Genomic DNA, 19,481 nt, shown 5'->3' on the forward strand with positions numbered 1-19,481 from the left:
CACGTTTTGAAACTATCTTTTTTTTTTTTAAATCTTTAATTTTTACATGTGTTCCCAAACATGAACCCCCCTCCCACCTCCCTCCCCATAACATCTCTCTGGGTCATCCCCATGCACCAGCCCCAAGCATGCTGTATCCTGCGTCAGACATAGACTGGCAATTCGATTCTTCATTTTGAAACTATCTTACCTCTCTTATTAGGAATGAGAATATAGTTTCCAGAAGCTCCCCGGTAAACTTTTTCTTACTTCTTTTCGAGCCAGGCCTGGGTTACATGGTCACAAGGAAGACTCAGAACAGAATGATTATCTGACAGGGTGGATGGGATGAGACTGACTGAGCATAATCCATTCTGTGACCAAATGTGGGTATGAGGGCATGGTGGAAGAGTTGGAGGGAAAGACATTAGGCTGTACTAGTAGTGACCCTTGCAGAATTGGAGAGTTGAATTGGACTGGGCTTACCTTTGTACAGTGCTAGTTTCTAGGTATATAAAGGAGTAAACTGGGAATTTAAACCTACTTGAGAAAAAACCTCAATCTTAACACTTTAAGCAAAAGCCTCATAAATCCTCTTCTTTGGAAGTTCATTTAAAGAATAAGAAAATTATGACTTCCCTGGGGGCTCAGTGGTAAACAATCTCCCTGCCGATGCAGGAGACATTGGCTCGATCCCTGATCTGGGAAGATCACAGATTGTGCACCACAACATCTAAGTCCGTGCACTGCAACTGCTGAGCCCACGTGCTGCAACTGCTGAAGCCCTCACGCCCTGGAGCCTGTGCTCTGCAACAAGAGACGCCACCACAGTGAGAAGCTCATGCACCTCAACAAAGAGTAGCCCTCGCTTGCTGCAGCTAGAGAGGCTGTGCAGCAATGAAGACTCAGTGCAGCCAAAAATAAATACATAAAATACAATTGTTTTTAAAAAAGAAGAAAATTGTATTTCTTTTTTCACGTGTTCATTAATTCAGAGTTTTCAGGCTTTTATTCTTTCATATAAATTTACCTGGTTAAGGACCTAGTAGAGTAACATTTTGAGAGAAATACATTGATGGCAGCACCTATCTAGGTACCATCCAGATGCCTGGTTACTTACAATTCTAGTAGAACAGTGAAGAATCCTGAAGTTAAATACATGAGTAAACAGAAGGATGAGAGGTAAATCATTTAGGGGCATCGCTTTGTGGTGCAGGAGATAGACGGATCACAGTCATCCTGAGCTCCAGGAAAAGCTGGGAAAACCAGGGGAGTTCAAGCTTAGGAAATCAGGCCAGGGTTCAGATGCTGCTCCTGATGTTTCCTAGCTACATAAATTGACAGATTATTTAATTTCTCTGAACCTCAGTCTCCTGATGTGTAAAATGAGGTTATCATGTATGTGATAAGAAGATAGTTGGTTAGGATTAAATAAGATATAGTTTTAAAATAGTTAACATGTTTTCCATGTAATGTTGGGCAGTGTTTCATTTACTGTATAACATACCAAATAAGTGTTGGGCACACACGTAGTAGGTACTCAAATATTACTTCTTTCCTTTTTTTTTTTAAAAAAAGATAGATGGTCAACAGGCATTTGTTGAGTTGAAATGAAGTTTCTGATCTGTCACTTGACATGAGAAGGCTGAGAAACAGCAACCATGAAATGATAGAATAGTTTCCAGGCTTTTTAGCCAGACATAGTCTCTTCCTGTAATCCTTTAATAAAATGATTACAAGTGGTACATTTTGACGGTTTGTGTTGGTGAATCAAGTACCTCTTTATTTAATCAGAGTAAAGACATATTGACTATTTTAACTTCTGCTTATGCTACTGGCTCCCATATTAAAGCCTGTAATCAATGAAAAATCTGATAATATTTGAGCTCTAGAAGATATGCTGTTTCTGCAGCTTACCAGATAATATAAGGATAAGTAAATGATTTTTAAATGCTTCTGTCATATTTTGGTACAATGAAAGATAGTTTCAAAGCCTTGATTTAGTATTCTTAGTATCTGGAGTTGTGTAGGTGCTCAGTATCCTGGTAGTAATTAGCAGTTGCTGAGGAAGCAGGACTGCAGAGTGTCCATACTTATATCTATGAACCAGGGATTTATAAATTGGTTGGCGTGAAATTTTCAACCTCTTTATAGTATGATTCAGTTTTTAAAAATTATTTATCTCTGAAATTTTTGAAAGATGTGCTTTAAGCAAGGCTTAGAAAAATTGACATTTTAAGTGCCTTTAATGGAAAATATCAATAACCTCAGATATGCAGATGACACCACCCTTATGGCAGAAGGTGAAGAGGAACTAAAAAGCTTGTTAATGAAAGTGAAAGAGGAGAGTGAAAAAGTTGGCTTAAAGCTCAACATTCAGAAAAAGAAGATCATGGTATCTGGTCCCCTCACTTCATGGGAAATAGGTGGGGAAACAGTGGAAATAGTGTCAGACTTTATTTTGGGAGGCTCCAAAATCGCTGCAGGTGGTGACTGCAGCCATGAAATTAAAAGACGCTTACTCCTTGGAAGGAAAGTTATGACCAACCTAGATAGCGTATTCAAAAGCAGAGACATTACTTTGCCAACAAAGGTCTGTCTAGTCAAGGCTATGGTTTTCCCTGTGGTCATGTATGGATGTGAGAGTTGGACTGTGAAGAAAGCTGAGTGCTGAAGAATTGGTGCTTTTGAACTGTGGTGTTGGAGAAGACTCTTGAGAATCCCTTGGACTGCAAGGAGATCCAACCAGTCCTTCCCTAAAGGCGATCAGTCCTGGGTGTTCATTGGAAGGACTGATGCTAAAGCTGAAACTCTAGTACTTTGGCCACCTCATGCAAAGAGTTGACTCATTGGAAAAGACCCTAACGCTGGGAGGGATTGGGGGCAGGAGAAGGGGACGACAGAGGATGAGATGGCTGGATGGCATCACTGACTTAATGGACGTGAGTTTGAGTGAACTCCGGGAGTTGGTGATGGACAGGGAGGCCTGGCATGCTGCGATTCATGGGGTCGCAAAGAATTGGACATGACTGAGCGACTGAACTGAACTGAATGGAAAATTTGTGGGTATTGAAATTGAGATTTTATTTTATTTTATTTTTTGAAATTGAGATTTTAAAATAAGATAACAGGACAGCATAAATTACTGAATGGGTATGAGGAGGTGCCTTCATGGATGATTAGTAAACCTAGAAAGAAAGGTGAATTGTAAGAGTGGGATTGAAGGTGACAAAAAGGTTCCCAAGGTATAAAATAAGGATTGAACCCATCTATCTAGCTGTTATAATGAGTTGTTATTTTGTTCAGATGAAGTTACAATTCATAAAGAAAATAGCTTATAAATTGGAAACACTTTAATAGTAATAATTATGCTTTTGTTAGTTGAAAAAAAATCCCCTAAACAAAAGAGTGAACCTTCAATAATGAAGAAAGCAATCATTTTGCCCTATTTGTGTTAAAACCCTCTGGATTTTTCTCCCTCAAACCACTCTTCCTTTAGGCTGTTTTTTCTCCAAGTAGCAATTTCATCCTTTCTAGTGGCTTCCCTGGTAGTTCAGCTGGTAAAGAATTGCCTGCAATTCAGGAGACCCCAGTTCGATTCCTGGGTCTGGAAGATCCCCTGGAGAAGGGCTTGGCAGCGCACCCCAGTATTCTTGCCTGGAGAATCCTTATGGACAGAGGAGCCTGGCGGGCTACTGTCAATGGGGTAGCACAGTCAAACATAACAGCGACCAAGCGCATCACTGCTTAGACCAAAGACTTAGGTGGCAACCTGGATAATGCTCTTTCTGTCATACCCCACATCCAGTCTTTCACTCTTCTCAGTGTTCTTGCTGCTCCTTACCTGCAGTTAACCACCAGCACCTCTCACCTGAATTATTCCAGCATCTTTTACAGTGGTCTTCCTGCTTCTGGTCTTGTCCTTTGACAGTCTCTTCTCAACATAACTTTCCTGGTGGCTGAGACAGTAAAGAGTCTGCCTGCAGTGTGGGAGACCCAGGTTCGATCCCTGGGTTGGGAAGATCCCCTGGAGAAGGAAATGGCACTCCACTCCAGTATTCTTGCCTGGAAAATCCCATGGATGGAGGAGCCTGGCAGGCTCCAGTCCATGGGGTCGCAAAGAGTCGGACACAACTGAGTGACTTCACTTCACTCAACGTAGCTGCAGAATAACCTTTTTTTTTTTTTTTTAAAGGTCAAACTCTGTCTCTCTACTCAAACTCTTCCAGTGACTTGCCCCAAACTAAAACCTTCACATCAGTCTACAAGTGTATATGTAATCTGGCTCCCTGGTACCTTTCTAAACTCGTCTGCTAGCATCCCAGCCTTGATCATTGTGCTGCAGCAGCATTGGCCTTAGGTGTCCTGCACAAGGTCTCACTGAGGGTCTTTGCACTTATCTTTTTCCTGCCTGGAATGTTGTTCCCCAGGTATCCACTTCCTCCCTTTGCTCAGGTGTAGGCTCGTGTCACCTCATAACTAAGATCTTAGTCACCTTTTTGAAAGTAGTACTCTCTGTCCTTTCTTGCTTCATTTTCCTCCTAACATTTTGTTCAATATACTATACCCTTTGTTTTTCTGTCTTCCCACTCTGGACTGGGAGATTCATGAGGGCAGGGTTCCCCCCTCTGTTTGTTTACCTAAAACAATATGTGGCAGATGGTATGCACTCAGTAAATATTTATTGATTAATTGAGAAAGCAATTCCATGGCAGTCTGTTGTATCTCTACTGCTGATCTATAGAAGTGAAAGTGTCTCAATCTTGTCCAACTCTGCGACCCCATGGATGTAGCCTGCCAGGCTCCTTTGCCCATGGAATTCTCCAGGCAAGAATACTGGAGTGGGTTGCCATCCCTTCTCCAGGAGGTCTTCTTCACCCAGGAATCGAACCCAAGTCTCCCACATTGCAGGCAGATTCTTTACCAACTGAGTCGTGTGAAAGTGAAAGGTACTCAGTTGTGTCTGACTCTGCAACCCCATGCACCATCCATGGGATTATGGGTTTGCTTATTCAGTACATTGCATATAAATATTTGTTCCTTTTTATGGCCAGATAATATTCCATTGTGTTAGATAGCTCACATTTTATTCATCCATTAACGAACTGGTGGACATCTGGCTTGTTTCCACCTTTTGGCATTATGACGAATGCTGCTGTGTACATTCATCTACAAGTTTTAGTGTAGACATGTTTTCAGTCCTCTTGAGTATATATCAAGGAGTGGAATTGCTAGGTCTCATGGTAAATCTGTATTTAACATTTTCAAAACCTAGATGTCCACCAGCAGAGGAATGGATAAGAAAGCTGTGGTATATATACACAATGGAGTATTACTCAGCCATTAAAAAGAATACATTTGAATCAGTTCTAATGAGGTGGATGATACTGGAGCTGATTATACAGAGTGAAGTAAGCCAGAAAGAAAACACCAGTACAGAATACTAACACATATATATGGAATTTAGAAAGATGGTAACGATAACCCTGTATGCGAGACAGCAAAAGAGACACAGATGTATCCAGCAGTCTTTTGGATTCTGTGGGAGAGGGAGAGAGTGGGCTGATTTGGGAGAATGGCATTGAAACATATATAATATCATATAAGAAATGAATCACCAGTCTAGGTTAGATGCAGGATACAGGATGCTTGGGGCTGGTGCACTGGGATGACCCAGAGAGATGGTATGGGGAGGGAGGTGGGAGGGGGCTTCAGGATTGGGAACACGTGTACACCTGTGGCGGATTCATGTTGATGTACGGCAAAACCAATACAGTATTGTAAAGTAAAATAAAGTAAAAAAAAAAAACCTGCCCGACAGTTTTCCAAAGGGATTTCACCACTTTACATTCCCAGCAGCATTACCTGTATGTTCCTCCACCCCCACCCCAGAGGAGTAGGGTTGTGGTAAATATGGTTCCCTAGGGAACAGGTGGGAGACAGTCACAAAGGAGACTGGGAGTGTGGCAGTCAGTGTGGAGTAGATGGCTCTCTTGCTTTTCCTCTTCTCTGGTTTGCTTTTGTGGCCTCTACCACCCTGGCTTCCTTGCTAGTCTTGGAACACAGCTCACATGCCCTTGTTCTAAGGTCTTTGTTCTGGGTTTTTGCTCTGCGTGTCAGACTCTTTCCTTCCGTTGTCCTCCAGGTCTTTGTCCATTGTTACCTTTTCAGTGATGCCCCTCCTCCACCCTGTGTAACTTTTGGCCTATGGGTCTCCCCTGCCCAGCTCTGTCACTTACCATGTTTAGAAAAAATAGTGTACTTTTTCTCCTTCCCACTAAAACATACGCCTCATTAGGGCAGAGATTTTGGCAGTGTTCTTCACTGAAAGATCCCTAATATTCCCTGGTAGCTCAGAGGTTAAAGCGTCTGCTTGCAATTCGGGAGACGTGGGTTCGATCCCTGGGTTGGGAGGATTCCCCTGGAGAAGGAAATGGCAACCCACTCCAGTATTCTTGCCTGGAGAATCCCATGGACAGAGGAGCCTGGTGGGCTACAGTCCACAGGGTCGCAAAGAGTCAGACACGACTGAGCGACTTCACTTTCACTTTCACACAGAGTAGGTTTCTGGTAAACATTTGTTGAAAGAATAAATAACTTTTCATATGAGTAAATGCATTTTTTTCTTAAAATAAAAATTAAAGTCGTAGAAGTACACATATGAATACATTCTTAAAAAATTTATTCAATGCAGATAAAGCACAAATTTCCTTTTATCCTGTTCCTGAATCTTACTTTCCTAGAAGTAACCACTGGTAGTGATTTGGATGTGATCTTCCAGATCATTTTAAAGGTATCTGTAGATATATAAAGAAATATATATATTATAGAAATATGTAGTTTTGAATATGTTTATGTTTTACAAATGTGCACACACACAAAAATTGCTATCTACACCCAAAACCTTTTCATCACTCCTAACATAACGTCTGTACCCATTAAACTAGCTCGTTCTTTTTAACTCTCATCTTACAGACGTGCCCTAATTTACTGATTGATACTGAGGTTTCTAATTTTTCCTTAGTTACAGACATTGTTGAAGCATGCAATTAGGGTTTTACACTTTGTACCCATGGGGGTGTTTTCTGTGTTTATGCCGTAAAAGTGAGAACAGTTTAATCTCTTTCTTTGAAATTGTTATGCTGCCTTTTTTTGGGGGAGGGATAGTTTTCTGAAATAGATATTGGAAATTGAATTGCTCAGAAGTTAAGCGAAAGAAGTTATGCAAGTTAAATTCTTTGATGGAATAAAATTCTTTAAAAGAGTCATATCCATTTGTGCTCTGTAACTGGTGATAGCAGCATTCATATCTTTGCCCATCTGTGAGTGAAAAATGCTTCATTTTAGCTGTTAAGCATTTTATATGCTTATAAGTTATTTGCATGGAGAAGGCAATGGCACCCCACTCCAGTACTCTTGCCTGGAAAATCCCATGGATGGAGGAGCCTGGTAGGCTGCAGTCCATGGCGTCGCTGAGGGTCGGACACGACTGACTTCACTTTCATGCACTGGAAAAGGAAATGGCAACCCACTCCAGTGTTCTTGCCTGGAAAATCCCAGGGACTGGGGAGCCTGGTGGGCTGCCATCTATGGGGTCACACAGAGTTGGACACGACTGAAGCGACTTAGCTTAGCATTTGCATGTCTTTTATAAATCTCCTGTTTGTATCTATTTTACCCTTGTAAGGGTTGTTCTTTTATCTTTATTGATTTATAGGTATTTTCTATAATTACAGCTATTAATTTTTTGTCTATTATTCATAGAGCTGATACTATTTCCTTCTAGTCTATAGTTTGGCTTTGGAAGTGTTTTATGGCATCTTTTTGCTAATCAGAAGTTTTAAATGTTTATGTACTCAAGTATCCATTTTATAGCTTCCTTGATTAAGGAAGTCTACATAACCATATTCTCTTGTGTTTCGCTTTTAATTTGTTTGGAGTCTTACTTTTCATGTTTTGCTTTTTTAATTCACCTGGGATTTATTTTTGTTGCAGCATGAAGTAAGGGTCTAATTTTTTTCTTCCCAAAATGAATAGCCTTTTCTTTATTATTTTGTTCATCCTTTCACAGTTGATGCCATTGTATCACAAACTATTCTCTCATATAAATGGATCTGTTTCTCAACCTTGGTCTATTTTATTGACGTATTTGTCTTCTTGCACTAATACCACACTATATAAATATTTTGATAGAAGGAACTAGCTTCGTCATATATCATCTTCTACAAAAATGTAGCTGGATTGTACATTTCCTCTTCTAGATGCATTTAAAAATTAGCTCATCAAGGTGAATAAAATACCTTATTGGTATTTTAATTGTGAAGGAAAACTTTTCTCTAACACAGTTTTAATGGTCAGGTAGTAATAGATCGTATGCTTATGCCATATTTTACTTAAAAATTTCTCATTGTTAGACCAAAATAACCCTTTTAAAATATTACCTGGTAGTTTGACTTCTTAAAAGATTGAGATATAATTGATACAACATTGTATTAAGCCAAGGTATATAAAACTGTAATTTATGTATATATACATATACAGTGCAAAATATATATTGCAAAAATGATTTAATTGTATAAGTTCATATGTATATACTATATCTTCTTCATCTCTCCATAGACACTTAGGTTGCTTCCATATCTTAGCTATTGTAAATAACGGTGCAATGAATGTGGGGGTGTTAAGATATCTTTTTGAGTTAGTGTTTTCATTTTTTTTCATTTCACATGCCAGAACTGGAATTCCTGGATCATGTGGTAGTTCTGTTTTTAAATTTTTCAGGAAACTACATATTGTTTTCGTACTGTGCCTTGTTGTTAAGTCGTATCCAGCTCTTTGTGACCCCATGGACTGCAGCAAGCCAGGCTTCCCTGTCCTTCACCATCTCCTGGAAGCTTGCTCAAACTTAGGTCCATTGAATCGGTGATGCCATCCAACCATCTCATCCTCCGTCATCCCCTTCTTCTGCCTCCAATCTTTCAAAGCATCAGGGTCTTTTCCAATGAGTCAGTTCTTCGCATCAGGCAAAGTATTGGAGTTTCAGCTTTAGCATCAGTCCTTCCAATGAATATTCAGGACTGATGTCCTTGAGGATTGACTGGTTGGATCTCCTTGCTGTCCAAGGGACTCTCAAGAGTCTTCCCAATACCACAGTTCAAAAACATCAGTTTTTCGGCACTCAGCCTTCTTTATGGTCAAACTCTCACATCCATACTTGATTACTGGAAAAACCATAGCTTTGACTAGACAGACCTTTGTTGGCAAACTGATGTCTCTACTTTTTAATATGCTGTCTAGATTGGCCATAGCTTTTCTTCCTCAGAGCAAGCATCTTTTAATTTCACGGTTGCAGTCACTGTCTGCAGTGATTTTGGAGCCCAAGAAAATAAAATCTGTCATTGTTTCTGTTGTTGCCCTGTCTACTTGTCATGAAGTGATGGGACCAGATGCCATGATCTTCATTGTTTGAATGTTGAGTTTTAAGCCAACTTTTCACTTTCTTTCACTTTCATCAAGAGGCTCTTCAGTTCTCTGCTTTCTGCCATAAGGGTGGTGTCATCTGCATATCTGAGGTTATTGGTATTTCTCCTGGCAATCCTGATTCCAGCTTGTGCTTCCAGCCTGGCATTTCGCATGATGTGCTTTGTGTATAAGTTAAATAATAAGTGTGACAATATACAAACTTGACATACTCCTTTTCCCAATTTGGAACCAGTCAGTTCTTTCATGTCCTGTTCTAACTGTTGCTTCTTGACCTGCATACAGGTTTCTCAGGAGGCAGCTAAGGTGGTCTGGTATTCCCATTCTCTTTCAGGATTTTCCATAGTTTGTTGTGATCCATATAGTCAACGGATTTAGGTAGTCAGTGAAGCAGAAATAGATGTTTTTCCGGAATTCTCTTGCTTTTTCTGTGACCCAGTGGATGTTGGCAATTTGATCTCTGGTTCCTCTGCCTTTTCTAAATCCAGCTTGAACATCTGGAAGTTCTTGGTTCATGTACTGTTGAAGCCTAGATTGAAGAATTTTGAGCATTACTTTGCTAGCATGTGAGATGAGTGCAGTTGTGCGGTAGTCTGAACATTCTTTGGCATTGCCTTTCTTTGGGATGGAAATGAAAATGGACCTTTTCCAGTCCTGTGGCCACTGCTGAGTTTTCCAAATTTGCTGGCATATTGAGTGTACTTTCACAGCATCATCTTTTAGGATTTGAAATAACTCAGCTGGAATTCCATCACCTCCACTAGCTTTGTTTGTAGTAATGCTTCCTAAGGCCCACTTGACCTCTTACTCCAGGATCTCTGGCTCTTAGGTGAGTGATCACACCATCATGATTATCTGGGTCATTAAGATCTTTCTAGTATAGTACTTCTGTGTATTCTTGCCACCTCTTCTTAGTATCTTCTACTTCTGCTTTAGGTCCATACCATCTCTGTCCTTTATTGTGCCTGTCTTTGCATGAAATGTTTCCTTGATATCTCTGATTTTTTTAAAGAAATCTCTAGTTTTTCCCATCCTATTTTTTCCCTCTATTTCTTTGCATCGTTTACTTAGGAAGGCTTTCTTATCTCTCCTTGCTCTTTGGAATTCTGCATTCAGATGGGTATATCTTTCTTTTTTTCCTTTGCCTGTTGCTTCTCTCCTTTTCTCACCTGTTTGTAAGGCCTCCTCAGATAACCAGTTTTCCTTTTTGCATTTTTTCTTGGGGATGGTTTTGATCACTGCCTCCTGTACAGTGTTATGAACCTCCATCCACAGTTCTTCATGCACACTATCAGATCTAATCCCTTGAATCTATTTGTCACGTCCATTGTATAATCATAAGGGATTTGATTTAAGTCATACCTGAATGGTCTAGTGGTTTTCCCAATTTTCTTCAATATAAGTCTGAATTTAGCAATAAGGAGTTCATGATCTCAGCCATAGTCAGCTCCCAGTCTTATTTTTGCTGACTATATAGAGCTTCTGCATCTTTGGCTGCAAAGAATATGATCAATCTGATTTTGGTATTGACTATCTGGTGATGTACATGTGTAGAGTCGTATCTTGTGTTGTTGGAAGAGGGTGTTTGTTATGACCAGTGCGTTCTCTTGGCAAAACTCTGTTAGCCTTTGCCCTGCTTTGTTCTGTGCTCGTAAGACCAAACTTGCCTGTTATTCCAGGTGTCTCTTGATTTCCTACTTTTGCTTTCCAGCCTCCTATGTTGAAAAGGACACCTTTTTTGGCGTTAGTTCTAGAAAGTCTTGTAGGTCTTCATAGAACCATTCAACTTCAGCTTCTTCAGCATTAGTGGTTGGGGCATAGGCTTGGATTACTGTGATATTGAATGGTTTGTCTTGGAAACAAAGAGCAAGCCTTCTGTGATTTTTGAGATTGCTCCCAAGCATGGCATTTCAGGCTCTTGTTGACTCTGAGGGTGCCTTTTTTTCTCCTAAGGGATTCCTGCCCACACCATGCCTGCACCAGTGTATATTCCCACCAGTAATGCGGAGCAGTTTCCTGTCCTCCACCTCTTTGCCAACACTTGTTATTTTTTTCTTTTTGATGATAGCCATTCCAATAGGTAAGCTGTGAGAGCTCACTGTGGTTTTGTTATCCATTTCCTTAATGATGTGATGTTGAGCACCTTTTAAAAAAATGGTATTCTTCAGGGTATTCTTTTCTCTTTTTACTAACTTTTTATTTTGTGTTGAAGTATAGTTGATTAGCAGTGTTGTTGTGATAGTTTCAGGGGGACAGCAAAGAGACTCAGCCATACGTATACATGTATTTATTTTCCTCCAAACTTTCTCCCATCCAGACTTCCACAGAACCTTAGGATATTCCTGAGTTGTGGTTTTTGTTGAAAGCTTTTACTGTTTTTGTAAATTAATAAGTACTTATTTGTTCAACTAAGGTAGATATGCCCTGTGTTGTGTTTACATAGTCATGGAAAGTTAAGTTAGTGTCAAATTTAATTTAGATGATCTGAGTGGCTAAGGTTTGTCAACTTAACAGACTTACTTTTATGCTCCTAGTTCAACATGTAGCAGTGGGTGAGAAACAATAACAAACAACTTAGTGAAACACTAGCAATTTTCCACTCCTGATAATCAAGTTACACTGACATTTGACAGATGTAAGATTTAATTTACATAGCCTGTCAAATAGGATGTGCACAAGGTCAGGGAGTGAAGATTAACCATTATGGGGAGTGAAAGACCGACTGAAATCTGCACGTGTTGGGGGACAAAAATACAGTGACTGCACCACTAGCACCCACTGTCGGGAGCAAGCTTAACTTTGCAAATCTGCTCCCAGTGGAACATCTGATTTGCTGAATTGTTTGCATTTACCATATTTACAGCATACTTAAAATTATTACTGACCTTCCATTTGTTGAGTTGAGGGAGAGGAGTGCAAATTCAGACATTTCATTGGGAATTTTCTTTTTAACTGGTAAATATTTACTGAATTAAAACATTTTATTGCAGCCACCAGACATAATAGGTTATATCTTTATAGTCACACTGAGTTTTGTCCTTCCAAAGTGCTTTAAAAGTTTAGCATGTTAAATCATTTGGCTGAGGACTTAAGCTATAGAAATCTCTCTGGCATTATTGTAACTTTTCTCTGCAATAAATATTCTTACTCGATGTTTAATCTTAGCCTTGAAAATCAAGTGCATTATTATGGAGCCGAGTAGTATAAAGGGAAGGGGAAACATCATGTAGCTGTTTGTTGTTCAGATGACTTTTAGATCTTTTAAAAGACCTGTTAAAAAGTAAGTATCCCCCCCCCCAAAAAAAAAAAAAGTATCCCGTGGTGATTTTATTTTACACTGATGCTGCTGCTGCTAAGTTGCTTCAGTCATGTCCGACTCTGTGGGACCCCATAGACGGAAGCCCACCAGGCTCCCCCATACCTGGGATTCTCCAGGCAAGAACACTGGAGTGGGTTGCCATTTCCTTTTCCAATGTGTGAGAGTGATGTATCATTAAAAACGAAATAGTTAAATTCAGTTTTGTCCTGCCTGGGTTTTGTTGTTTCCTTTGTGTGCCTGTGTATGTTTGACTTCAGAGCTTGTTTTGTACAATTAATTTTGCTTTTTAAATTGTTATTTATATTTCTTAGAGGTGTTTCATATTTTAGAATAGCTATACTTTGGCTTCGGTCTCTTTTATTAGAATCTCCTGTAATAGGCTCCTGTTTAGTTCACTGAAATAATTTTAAATAAGATGAGCAAGATCCAGATAAGTTAGTGGGGGCTTATTTACATAAATAGCTCTTAATGTATTCTGGTCACCACAAGAGGAATTCTAATACTAAAATTGATAATAAAATAAAGGCAATAAAATAATTTAACATGAATAGGAAATAAATAAAAGGAAATAAATGAAAAGTAAATTACATTTTTACATTTTTCAAGCTCCTGGATATTTTACTGTTTTTTTTTCCCCTCACTGCATGAAAAGACAGCAGACTAGCAATAAAGAAAAGGATCTGCCAGATGTTCTATAGCAAAAGGCTTCATCCCTTTATTTCTCTTGATCCTATTAAGACTATGAACTGACTGTTTATTGGTTAAAAATCTAAGTGATGTTGTAAGATTGAAAAAGTCTCAATCCTTTTTCACAGCTTTGCATGGTGACAGATGGTAACTGGTCTTATTGTAATGATCGTTCCATATTGTATAAAAAAAATTGAATCACTACACCTGAAACTTAGCTAATATTGTATGTTAATTATAACTCAATTTTTAAAATTTTGTATTCTTAGTTTCACCTGCGTAAGACTTGCATTTCCCCCAACTCATATCTTTTTGGCTTTGAAGATTTATTTATAATAATTATTGCACTATGTGGCTCACTGCACAAAATATGGCAGTGTATTTCAAGAGTTGATGAGTGCAAGCAGTGGGTACTATCTGCAAAGCCTTGTAAACCAACAGAAAATTTTGTTGTATCAGACCCATGACGAAGTTTCAAGACTGTATGTTGAGATGACCACTAAATTATTGCTGTAGGAACTTAAAACTGTCAACTGCATAACATTAACTCAGCATTTACTTCTTCATGGTTTATCCCACTTATCAGCTGGTGAAGTAGGTACAATACTGTTAATCCCCACTTTTATAAGTGATATCATTGGCACAAATAAGGCATTTGTTGAAAGTCACATAGCCAAGTAAACAATGGACACAAGATTTTTAAAAGTTAATATAAATTATCCTTCACTTGCTTTTTTTCCACTGGGTGTAAAGATGACATTCCCATAAGCTTTTATAAATCTACCTATATTCTTCTAATGGATACAGAGTATTTCCTAGTGTAGGTATTTCATAATATGTGTAGCTATCTCATTCACATTTGATGGTTTTATAGGCTGTTTCTGGTTTTTCATTGTTACAGATAATAATACTAAGGAGATTGGACATATTTTTGTAAGTTTTAACTCTGATTTTTAATGTGAACTAATTACTTATTAATATATGCCCATTTTTTTCTTGTTGAATTATAGGAAATTAATCCATTATCTTACATGTTGCTAATATTTTCACCTATCTCAACTATTCTTTTGTTTTTATTGAATATTAATTGACATAACATTATATTAGTTTCAGACACATAGCATAATGATTTGATATTTGTATACATTGTGAATGATTACTGCAGTAAATCTAGTTACATCTGTCATCAAACATAGAAAAAAATTTTTTCTTGTAATGAGAACTTCAGAACTATTCTCTCATCTTTGAATTTTGTTTATGGTGTCTTTTGCCATGTAGAAATTTGATACTTTTATGTTTTTGTCTCCTTTATGGTTTCTCTTTTTGGGTCCAGAGTGATTTTTTTTTTCGGAGTGACCTTTTTTGAAACAGATTTGATCCTTTCTCCGCCTTTAAAGGGCTTCCCTGATAGCTCATCTGGTAAAGAATCTACCTGTAATGCAGGAGACCCCAGTCCGATTTCTGAGTCGGAAAGATCCACTGGAGAAGGAATAGGCTACCCACTCCAGTATTCTTGGGCTTCTCTTGTGGCTCAACTGGTAAAGAATCTGCCTGCAATGCGGAAGACCTGAGTTCAGTTGGATCCCTGGGTCTGGAAGATCCCCTGGAAGAGGGCACGGCAATGCACTCCGTGGAGAATTCCATGGACAGAGGAACCTGGCAGGCTACCTCCATAGAATCGCAAAGAGTCGGACGCAACTGAAGTGACTGAGGACACACACATTGCTTAATTAAAGAAGCCCTTGGTTGCTTCTCATTGAGAGGTAGTATATAATATAGTGCTTGAGGAAATAGGATATGGATGCTTTGCTAGGTTTGAAACCTGGTTTTCCTTCTTACTAGCTGTAGGACACTGGCAGGTACTGCTTGTTCTGTGCTTGTTTCCTCTTGGTGGTTATGGTTACCTTGTCCAGGTGTTGAGAGTATTAAATGGCTTAGTATGTTTAAGTGCTTTGGATAGTACCCACACATGGTAAATCCTCAGTGTGTTCTTTTTTCTCTTCCTGTCCAGTTTGCTTGTGTGCCACTTACCTGGTTGGTTCTGATGCTTCAGCCACACGGCCTCCTCTCAGTTTCTCCCTACCTTAGAGCCTTTGTGTGTGCTGCTCCCTATGCCTGGACTGCACTTTCTTTTCTGTCCTTTCTGACTCGCTGCATTTTCCCCTTTGTTGTTCAGTCATTCAGTCGTGTCTGACTCTTTGCAATCCCATGGACTGCAGCACACCAGGGTTCCCTGTCCTTCAGTATCTCCTGGAATTTGCTTGAACTCATGTCCATTGAGTCGGTGATGCCATCCAGCCATCTCATCCTCTGTCACCCCCTTCTCCTCCTGCTCTTAATCTTTTGCAATGAGTCTTTCTTCACATCAGGGGACCACAAGTATTGGAACTTCACCATCAGTCCTTACAGTGAATATTCAGGAAATGTTGGTTTCGTTTAGAATTGACTGGTTTGATCTCTTTGCTGTCCAGTGGACTCTCAAGAGTCTTCTCCCACACCACAGTTTGAAAGCATCAATTCTTCCACGCCCAACCTTTAGTATCACCCTAAATATCCCCCTCACTGCCCCCCGTCCCCGGCCGCCTCCAGCCAGGGGCCGTGTCAGCGTCCTCTTAGTTTCGGTTGGGTCTGCCATTATGTTCTATTTTAGCACCCACTGCTTTTCCTTCTTAGCACTTTAAATAATTGTTTTAAATTGCTAGCTTAAATTTTCTTCCTCCTATTGAAAATAAGCATCATGAATGCAGAAACTAAGTCTCTCTTGGTTACTTTACCTTTACCCCCTGGAATAGTAGATGGTAATGAACTGGTGTTCCATAAATATGGGGAGTGAATGACTTATAGGTGGAATGGTATAGTTTAAATGTTTTGGACTTGGAGTAGAAAAGGAAGCTGAGAGAAGAAAGCTTGTTCAGAGGCTTTAAATCTCGCTACCAAGTTTATACTCAGTTGTTCCTATCTGTGAAAGTGTGAGTTTTAGTGCTTAAGTTGTATGAAAGGATTTTGGATAACTGGCAGTTACCTCAAATGGGATATCCATAGTATTAACAGTTATTAATATTTTCTTTCTGCTCAGTAAGAAATTTAGTTTTAAAATCTGAAAAGGATGTTATGCTCATTTTAAATATTTTTAAAATGGACATAATGTAGTCTGTATAAGATAGCATATTTGTCGTGGGTGGAGCTGGAGCTAGAATCTGTTTAAAAGGCTTTTATGAGAATCCATTCCTGGGGATTGAAGACAGATTCAGAATCTTGTTGACAGGTACAGAGGTATTTGCTCTTGTAGGTATCACCTGGGCAGCTGTGGCTGTTGAGTTCCTGTCCCACCGTTTTGGTTTTCTGCATTGTTGTCCTTGTGGTCTGTTCACATTGTGCCTTCCAGCAGCAACTTCTTTCCTCTTTCTACTCTATTAGGCATATGTAAAGGCAGTATCTGAGATTGTTTTGCATGTAAGTAAAGCAGGAATAAATAGATTCATCCATGTGCAGCATGGATGGGCCTCAAAAACATGCTGAGTGAAAGAAGCGAGATACAAGAAACCACATACTGTATGATTCCATTGCTGTGACATGTCCAAAAGTGGCAAAATCTCTAGAGACAGAAAGTTGATTAGTGGTTGCCTGAGGCTGGGGATGGAATGGGGATTAACTGCAGGTGGGAAGGAAGTTCTTTTCCAGAGGGATAGAAATATTCTAAAATTGGATTATAGTGATGGTTACACAACTCTGTAAATTTACTAAAGATTATTGAATTGTACACTTAAAATGGAACATTTTGGCATGTGAGTTATAGCCCAATAAAACTTTTTTTTTTAAGAATAAATGATTCCAGAGCTTATTTTGGAAGAATTGCGCTTTCTTTGTAAGTGTAATTGTAGACAAATATGGTTCATACTTATTGGTTCTGCATAATCTTCTAGGTAAATGAGATGGGGAACTAGATAAAATAATACATTGTATCCTGAATCTTACTAAGAGAGAGCTTTGAAAGCTAAACTCCTCCCCCACTCCCCAGAACTTCATTAAGAATTGGAGTTTTCATGGATAGTCCTGCTCAGTATTATAATCTAAGTTGAAGGGGTAGTGATTCATATATATATATATTTATTTGTTGTGATTTTTAGGTAGTGATTCATATATATATATTTATTTGTTGTGATTTTTAGATATCCAGATCTTAATAGCTTGCTCTCTCTGTGTACACACACACACACACACACACACACACCCCTTCAAAATTAGAAAAGGTGTCAATTTTTGTCTCTTAATTATGTCTCTTAATTATCTATGCTGCCAGTTTGTTCTTATCTGCCGTTTCAACCCACCAGAGTGTTATGTCTTATGAATGAGTAAACACTGGACTGCAGCCTGCTAATGTGTTCTTTTTGATTTTTCAGCACTTTCACTTGGACCCTTCGATGCCCATTGAACAGATGCTTGAGAATTGCAAGTAATCTTCAGATTGTAGCATAACCATAAGGCCTGTCCTCTGTGTGGGGAGGAGCTTACCCATGTGCTGTGGAAATGAACGGGGAGCAGCAGACTGATGCAGGTATCGGTTTTGCTGAGCGGAATCTGTTTTTCGGAGTGCAGAATTCCATTACTCACCTGTGTTACATTGTCAGGCTTATCTTTTTACCACTAAATGGGAAGCTCTTTGAAGATATGAGTTATCTTTCTTTGTACCTGGCACCAGGGGCGCTCAGCCTGTTTGCTGAAAAAGTAAATAACTTTTATGAGCAGACTTCGTTTAAAAAAAAAGTAAATTTATTTTGAAGTAATTATCAATTCATAGGAGCTTGCAAAGATTCTGACAGTCTTCATGTACCCATCACCCAGCTTCTACTATAAGTTACATCTCATTTAAGTATAGTGCAGTATGAAAGCTGGGAAATTGGTATATGTATCAAATGTATGTATTTCTCTATGATTTGTGTAAATTCCTGTAACTGCCACTTCAGTCAAAATACAGAACTATTCCATCGCCACACAGAGCTCCTTTGTACTGCTTCTTCACAGTTACACTGACTCCTCTTCCCCAGCATTCCCTAACCCAAGGTAACCATTAATCATTTCTTCATTTCTATAATTGTGTCATTTCCTGAATGTTACATAAGTAGAACCACACAGTATGTGACTTTCTGAGATGGGCTTTTTTTCACTCAAAATAATGCCCCTGAGATCCATCCAAATTCTTGACTATATCAGGAATCTGTTCTCTTTTATTGCTTGGTAGTATTCCGTGGATATACTGCCGTTTGGTTAACCATTCATTCATCTGTTGCAGTTCATTTTGGTTGCTTCCAGCTTTTGGCTTTTATGAATAAAGCTGCTATGAATAATCATATACATAAGATTTCATTTTTCTGGGATAAATGCCCAGGAGCACCACTGCTTTCCAGTGTGGCTGTACCATATACATTCTTTCCAGCAATGTATGAGATCTGATTTCTTCACATCCTCACAGCCCTTTGGTATTGTCACTATTTTTACGTAAGTCGTGCTGATAAATTAACAGATCATCTTGGTCTTACTTTGCAGTCCCCTAATGGTTAGTGGTGCTGAACAGGTTCTTACTTGCCATCCCTATATCCTCTTTGGTACCGTGGCATCGTAGTTTTGGCTCATTTATCAGTCATATTGTTTGTTTGCTTTTTAATTAACAACTTTATTGAAGTACTTTTTTTTGAGATACAATTCACATACTATAAAATTTACCATTTGAAAATACACAATTCAGTGGTTTTTAGTATATTCACAAGCACTGCTATTGAATTCCGGAACATTTTCATCACCCCTCACAAGAAACCATTGGCAGTTATTTCTTGCTTAATCCAGCCTCTGGAGATCATGTCTGCTTTCTGTCTCTATAGATTTTACCTAGTCATACTCTTTTTTTATTAACGTTTCCATGGTATATCCTTTTCATCCTTTTACTTTCAGCCTCTGTGAATCATTATATTTGAAGTAAGTTTCTTATAAAACCATATAGTCACTAAAATTTTTTTTCAGT

General features: G+C 38.9%; 1 protein-coding gene across 23 annotated transcripts in view; it reads left to right on the forward strand.

The window, feature by feature from the left end:
- SFMBT1 (Scm like with four mbt domains 1) overlaps positions 1 to 19,481 on the forward strand; it is a 117,705-nt gene that overhangs the window by 46,243 nt on the left and 51,981 nt on the right. For 21 of the 23 annotated variants that reach the window (XR_011251003.1, XM_069562452.1, XM_069562468.1 and 18 more), the window contains one exon: positions 17,866 to 18,020. The exons of the other annotated variants lie outside the window; for them this stretch is intronic. Coding sequence is in view for 12 of the 21 variants with exons in the window: in XM_069562452.1 (XP_069418553.1) it covers positions 17,993 to 18,020 (28 nt within the window). In the remaining 9 variants the exon portion in view is untranslated. The remainder of the gene's footprint in view (positions 1 to 17,865; positions 18,021 to 19,481) is intronic. 23 annotated transcript variants of the gene reach the window in all.

This window comes from Ovis canadensis, chromosome 19, assembly GCF_042477335.2.
Source record: "Ovis canadensis isolate MfBH-ARS-UI-01 breed Bighorn chromosome 19, ARS-UI_OviCan_v2, whole genome shotgun sequence".
In the NCBI taxonomy this organism is placed as follows: Eukaryota; Metazoa; Chordata; class Mammalia; order Artiodactyla; family Bovidae; genus Ovis; species Ovis canadensis.